The sequence below is a fragment of the Neltuma alba genome, unplaced genomic scaffold (genome assembly GCF_004799145.2).
Source record: "Neltuma alba isolate B1F8T4 unplaced genomic scaffold, ASM479914v2 tig00010245_pilon, whole genome shotgun sequence".
NCBI classification, from domain to species: domain Eukaryota; kingdom Viridiplantae; phylum Streptophyta; class Magnoliopsida; order Fabales; family Fabaceae; genus Neltuma; species Neltuma alba.
In genome coordinates this window covers 620058-626534 of record NW_021635173.1, presented here as the reverse complement: position 1 = coordinate 626534, position 6477 = coordinate 620058, and the positions used below count along the sequence as shown (strand labels likewise).

At 31.7% G+C, this 6477-nt stretch overlaps 1 protein-coding gene across 1 annotated transcript; it reads right to left on the bottom strand.

Annotated features, from left to right (window-relative positions):
• Nucleotides 1-1765: 1765 nt before the first annotated feature.
• On the bottom strand, nucleotides 1766-5964 carry LOC114755265 (tryptophan aminotransferase-related protein 4-like). Its single transcript, XM_028944128.1, has 5 exons — nucleotides 5654-5964; nucleotides 4341-4647; nucleotides 3934-4238; nucleotides 2855-3138; nucleotides 1766-1962 (listed from the first exon to the last, which is right to left on the bottom strand). The coding sequence occupies exons 1-5, from the start codon at nucleotides 5962-5964 to the stop codon at nucleotides 1766-1768; spliced, it is 1404 nt and encodes a 467-aa protein (XP_028799961.1).
• Nucleotides 5965-6477: the final 513 nt, after the last annotated feature.

Sequence of the window (6477 nt, the reverse complement as noted above, 5' to 3'; positions counted from 1 at the left end):
TGGAACTTCAGATTCTACTATGGACTTCATTGCTTCAAAACTTAGGCTTGTAGCAGATACCATTTGGTGTGCAAAGGTTGAGTCAAACTTTGATCATTCAGGGAAATTTACATGCACAGTTTGATTAGGAGAAGAACTTGCATCATCAAATGATTCTACTAGGCACTGCTCAGCGTTTTGCACAAACACAAAGACTTAGGTGCACAGAAACATGTATATATTTGTGATATGCATCCAAGACATAAATAAAATAATACAATGGAAAATGAAACAGCTATACCTTTTCTTCTGTGAGACCAATGGAAGTGTGATCCTCTGATCCAGCATCCGAGTATAGTCCATAATCAAACCACGCAAACCTTGATTCTCCAGTTTTGACTGCATTGGTTAATAGCACGAACTGAATTGAACGCAGGAGCCATGTGAACACTTGGAAAAAACGGATGGTGCAATAACAACAGGAGTAATTTACTTACAGGAATAAATCTATAGGCTCCCACTATTTAGATAGCCAAAAATTCATCTACGGTTACGACAAGAAAATGAATATTATTAGCAATACATGCGTGTATAACTCCTAAACATGTGATATATACATGACACGATCTTAAAACATGTAATTCAAATACGTTGATCTATGTAAAGCCCGCTGCATAAATTTCTATATTTTGTGACCCATGATATATTTTGTCCGTAATAAAATTCTAGAGGTCGAAATTAATAATTAATACACTATAAAATTAAAACAGATAACTTGATGGCAAGTAAATGCATAGCATATGTTTAATTATAGCAATTCTTTTTTAAATGTATCCAGTTCACGTTTATATTAATCAAGGTGGAATGGTTTAGTGAAAATTTCATACTTTTATATTATTAATTGGGCTAAATCAATTTTTTTTAAGTTACCACCAACCACAATTTTTAGAAAAACCTAGCTAAATCAAAATATTTAGGAACAAAACCTGGGGTAACTGAAATCTGCAGTTAATAAACAAATATTAGCTTATTTATTAAATTGCAAAAGAGATGGCTCCTTATTTAAAAATGATTAAAAAAATTAAGGTATTTATCTCTCTCTTCATTGTGCCACTTGTTGCACTTCTGGATAGCCTTACGGAGACCCTTCCCTAGAATAATAATAGATAGATAGATTATTTATTTAACTGTTATATTAATGAGTCATGGGGGAGTATAATTAATATTAGTATACATGTCAAATTGATATAAATTATAGTCCTCTAATCCTTAATATAAGACCTAATTATTAAGTTGATTTTGGTTTTAATATAAGACCTATTTCTAATATTTATCAATTTTTTTTAAATTATCCCTATTGATACTCCCTCAACCAAAATTAAGGAAGATAATTATAGTATTTGAAGAAAAACATATCATATTTTTTATAATTAGCTAACTTACCTAACTTACTTAATCTAATTAACTTAGTTAAATAGGTCTTATATTAAGGATAAGAGGAATAATATTTATAAGGAGATGCACTTTTAAAATTTAAAAAAATTCAAAATATATTACATAGGTGATTAATAAATACATACATAATAAGGATTGTCAGAACCGAATCCGACCATTATTATTCATACATAACACTTTTGATTTGTCAATAATTATAAGCTATATATATATATATATATATATATATATGGACAACTCCCCTTATTGTACATGGATTTTTATTATCGAAATTCAAAGTAAAACATTATAAATATTTAAATATATAGAAGGGAAGAGAGAGAGAGAGTAATTAATAAGATTGAGCAAGGAGGTATCGGAGGTGGTGGATGAGTACGCCAAAGTAGTCTTGGCTTCCAATGAGATTCAAACGAACATAACGGTCGTCGGCACTGTACATACTTCCCGGATGGCCATTTATTTTTGCTGCTTTCAGAACTGCATGGCAATCTTTATCTTCTTCCCTCTCACACTTCAACCATGCATATGCTGTCATATACATACAGACATATATAACATTATTGTATTCAAATTATTATACATGTTGAGACTATTATTCCTTTCTTAATTTCAAGTCCACCAAACAAAGTTTAAAATTTCTTATTCTACTTATACAAGGATTCAATCAAGTATAAATTAGGATGTTCATCGTGGGTCAAGTCCGGTCAAGTTGAAGGGTTGGGTCACAATACTCCCACAGTCCTTAATGTAGGATCCAATGGGAGAGTTTATGTTAATTCTATATGTAAGATATATTTTACATGTTTATCGATTTTTTTCAAATTAACCCTGTTGATATATTATCCCAACAATAATCAAGTAGGAGGAAGGGAGGGAGGGAATTAAAGAAGATGATTAGGATGTTTTAAAAAATACATATCATATTAACTAATTTACCTAACATTCTTAATTAATCTATTAAAATTGGTTAATTAGATCTCACATTAAGGATAAGAGGAGTACTTCAACAACCTATATAGTGCTTAGGCCATTTGGATATTTTACCCTAATCAAACCTAATTCTTATTTATATTTAAGAAAAATTAATTTGTAAGTCCTTGCAGTTTCATCTGATTAAAAATTCAATGAAACTACAAGGACATGATTAAAAAGAAAAAAAATCTATGGGGACCTGATTTGAAGAATTGAAAAAAGAAAACAATGTTGAGGGTACTAAATAATCATGAAGTTACCCTCTTCAAACTGTGACCGTCAAATGGAAATTTATAAAAGTAAAATCAATATTAATATATCCATAAAATTAATTTCTAAGTGTTATTATATATTCACCCCAGTGCATCTCAAGTTCTCTATAAACGAATGGGATCCCACCAGTTTAGTCCTATAAATAAAGCAATGCAAATTGATGATTAGTTATTACCTGGCGTAGGGTTCCTAACCCTTTTGAAAAAGGAGCAGTAATGGGGAGTTAATTTCTGCAGAGAAAATCGTTTTGAGTTGGACAAGATCTTTCTTAGCACTATCCATCGCTTTCTCATTGTTGAATATCCAAACTTGAATATTTCTGTGCCGTCTCCTTCTTCAAGAAGTACATCAAGAAGCTTCAAAGCTCTCAGCTGAGATTCTCGAGAGACTCCAACGGTGTTTAAGTCCAAATATGTTAGCATCTTTTGGTACACAGCCTTGTCCTTCACCAATGCCCACCTACGTATGAGATATCCATATCACAAAGCAGTGAAGATTAATGTTCTAAATAAAACATGTTATATCATGAAACATGATTATCATGAAGGTCCTCATTATATAGGATACGATGGAGTAAATATTTGTAATAAAAATGGTCTGTGTTAAGAAATGACTATAGAGATATAATAGATACTCCCTCCACTCCTAAATGTACATGGAGGCTAGATATAACTAGTTTATAAATATTAAAAAAATGACTTCTATGTTATTTCCCTAATAGCGTCCTCTTTAATCATTTGTATTGGAAATTCATCTCTTGATGGAAAACTCCCTTAATATATGTAATTAATAGGGAGGGTTTAGAAAAAAAAAACTATAAATTTGAGGGGCAAAATATATTGAAATTTTATGGTTAAAATCCAAACAAACATATCTACTGGCTATTATATCTAGGATAGGATATACATTTCACATGTCATGTAAACATATATATTCAATTTTTTGTTGAGTCTAACCAAATAGGGCTTAAAGGAGGGAAGTCAAGTCCAAAAAAATTTAACTTTCATATTTCGTGTGTATGTAAGAAATCTAAAGGATCTAGATAAATTCTAAAATGATATTTATATATACTACTACGGGAAAGGTTTTGACGTCAGTACGACAGAAAAAGCTTTTCATGCCGGTTATATTAGAGTAGGGTAGTTCATACTTCCCCATTGCTCGTCCCAAATGGATTCTAATAATGTTTTGGAGTATGCATGTATCAGTATATACAGAAATGGGACCCAAATAATAAGCTATTATTATTGTTACCCAAATCTAGAGCCCGCATGGCCAGTGAGCTTGGACATTGTGAAGATCATGAGTTCATGATCAGAAGAAGCAGGAATAGGAGTGAAGTGTGGCCAATAATAAGCATGATCATAAATTGTCTTAACATTTGATCCATGAAGAGCAGCCTTCATCAATCCTCCATCTGGGCTGTTTGGTGAGGTTACGAACTCAATGAATCTGCTGATATTATTGTTTTCTGACAAAGTCTTATTCTTCCACAAAGATGTGTCGCCTTCATATCTGTAGTCCAATGAATTAAAAAGCTCCGTTTGTTGTCTATAGACCTGTCAATTTTAATTTCAGTATATGATTCATCATCAAAAGACAAGTATCTTTTAGGACCGGAGTTAGCATAAGACAAGTAGTGAAGGAGTTGTAGAGCTCACAGGGTAATATGGGGCTGTGGCAACCACTTTGGCAGGAGAATAATGCGAAGAAGAAGAAGAATTGGGAGAGAAGGCAAAAACGGCAGCATTGAGGAGTTGAGTAGAACCAGCCCCAAATACAATGAACCTTCCATCAGTCTCTGCGTTCCCAACCATTTTATGCAATCTTTGAATGTACTTCACAAGCACTTCTGAGATGTAAGTTCCATCACTATACGTATATCCCATTCTGTGCCAACCTGATATTAATATTGCACTCTCTTTTGCTCGTCTCATCCAGAATGGCTCCAAGAAAAGTGGATCCCCACTGCACCACACAAACTCAAAAACTTAGTCTTGCATAGGAGGAAGTTTTTTCTTCTAATATTTTTTCCTCCCTAATTGCCTTCTTATCCAAAGGAGGAGTTAATGTCTTGTATTGACCATGATTGATTCATTTCATGAATCAATTTTAATATCAATATATATAATCATCTGTATTATTTATAAGTCATAAGTATTATGGCTGATATATTTACACTCTACACTATGTGCTGTGTCAAAGCTACCTAGTTAAATTGAAAAACAAGCATTTCTATCTTGTCAAAAACAAAATCCTATAATTAAGTAGCATGCAGCATGAAGTATTTTTCCAATAGTACTTGACATTCTATACTAATTTTTAGTGCATTTAGCATCTTAAAATATTTTCTCTAATTTAACCTAGCATCTTAAAGTAAGTCTTGGTGCCTCTAGCTATTGAAAAAGTATCTTAGCGTGTTTTAGGCACCAAAATTATTGTAAGATATTTTGTGTTATTAAAAAAACTTAGAGATATAAATGTAACAAAAATTAATTTAGGATACTAAATGTTACTGAAAATAATACTTCAAGGTGTTGAATGCAACTTATAAAACCAATTTAAAAAGTTATTAGAGTATTAATGTAAATGAGCATTTTGGCCAATAATTCAACCTGTTGCATATAGAAACAAGATGCCAACATGGACACACAGTCACACTAAAAAATATTCAGTTCCTTCTTAATCCAAATTAAAATTTAATGAAATATAGTAGTGTAGTGATTAAGAAAGACCTTTTATATTAACAATTCATCTAAAGATCTGGTTGTTCATATAACACAAAAACATCATCCAATTATATAGCTGACTCCTACATAACTAGCTAGTGAGGTAAGGTCTTGTTGTATGGTACTGAAATTAGAAAGGATCGTCTTTCTAGTATATAAATAAAATGCTATCCTCAATGTCCATGCCATATCCAATAAGTTCAAAAGATTTTAAATTGGATGTAATAGAGATGAGAGATTTGAACCTTTCAGCATTTGCAGAGCAATTGAGTTGAATCTTGGAGCAAGTAGGGCCATAAAAGCAAGGATTACAGTCACAAAGAGGCAAGTGATGATGGCCTTTGAGGACCAAACCATCCAAGTAGGCTCTTCCATGTCCAGAACATCCTATGCCTGCCACAACCTCTGCTTCTTTTGCTGCCTCCTTTGTCCATGTCGGCTTCCATAATATCTCTCCACAAACCAACAGATTTGAAGAACAAGAAGACAACATAATCATGGCTGTAACCATAATCCATGAAATCTCCATTGATGGATTTCTTGGCTTCCTTGCCATTATCTCGTTTAGAATAATTTAAGGAATATTGATATTGCAACTTCCTTTTCGCATGCCATGCATATTTATATGGTTTTGGCTATGCATTGCTGTGTGTTGGAATCAGTTTTGATGCTCATCAAACTTTAATTGTTCAAATTGAATACGAATAGTTGAGATTTAATTTTTTTTATATATATTTGGTTTTCAAGAAATGTTTCCCTTTACGAGGTAGATAATCCAAAATAAATATATTCTTTTAATGGTAAATTTTTTAAGAAATAATTTTTATTTAAAAATTATTAGTTAAAAATTTTAAATCGAGACCATTAAAACTGTATTAAAATAGTGTAGATTTCACCGCAGTAATGAATATCATGGTACTTATCATTGTAATCAGCACCAAAATTAGTCCTACTGTGTGTTTGAGAAATAAATTATATCTTTCATCTGTATTGTTTATTTTTCCTTTTGAATTGTATATCTTTTTTTATTTTATGCTGATTTATCATATAACTGTTTATAAATAAGGAT

Bases quoted from the DNA above. Each gene is read 5' to 3' on its own strand.
- LOC114755265 (XM_028944128.1), bottom strand. From the start codon at position 5,964: ATGGCAAGGAAGCCAAGAAATCCATCAATGGAGATTTCATGGATTATG. The intron at 3,139-3,933 runs GTAACAATAATA...TCTCATACGTAG, and splicing joins CATGCGGGCTCTAGATTTGG to GTGGGCATTGGTGAAGGACA. The intron at 1,963-2,854 runs GTAATAACTAAT...TGTATATGACAG, and splicing joins GGTTAGGAACCCTACGCCAG to CATATGCATGGTTGAAGTGT.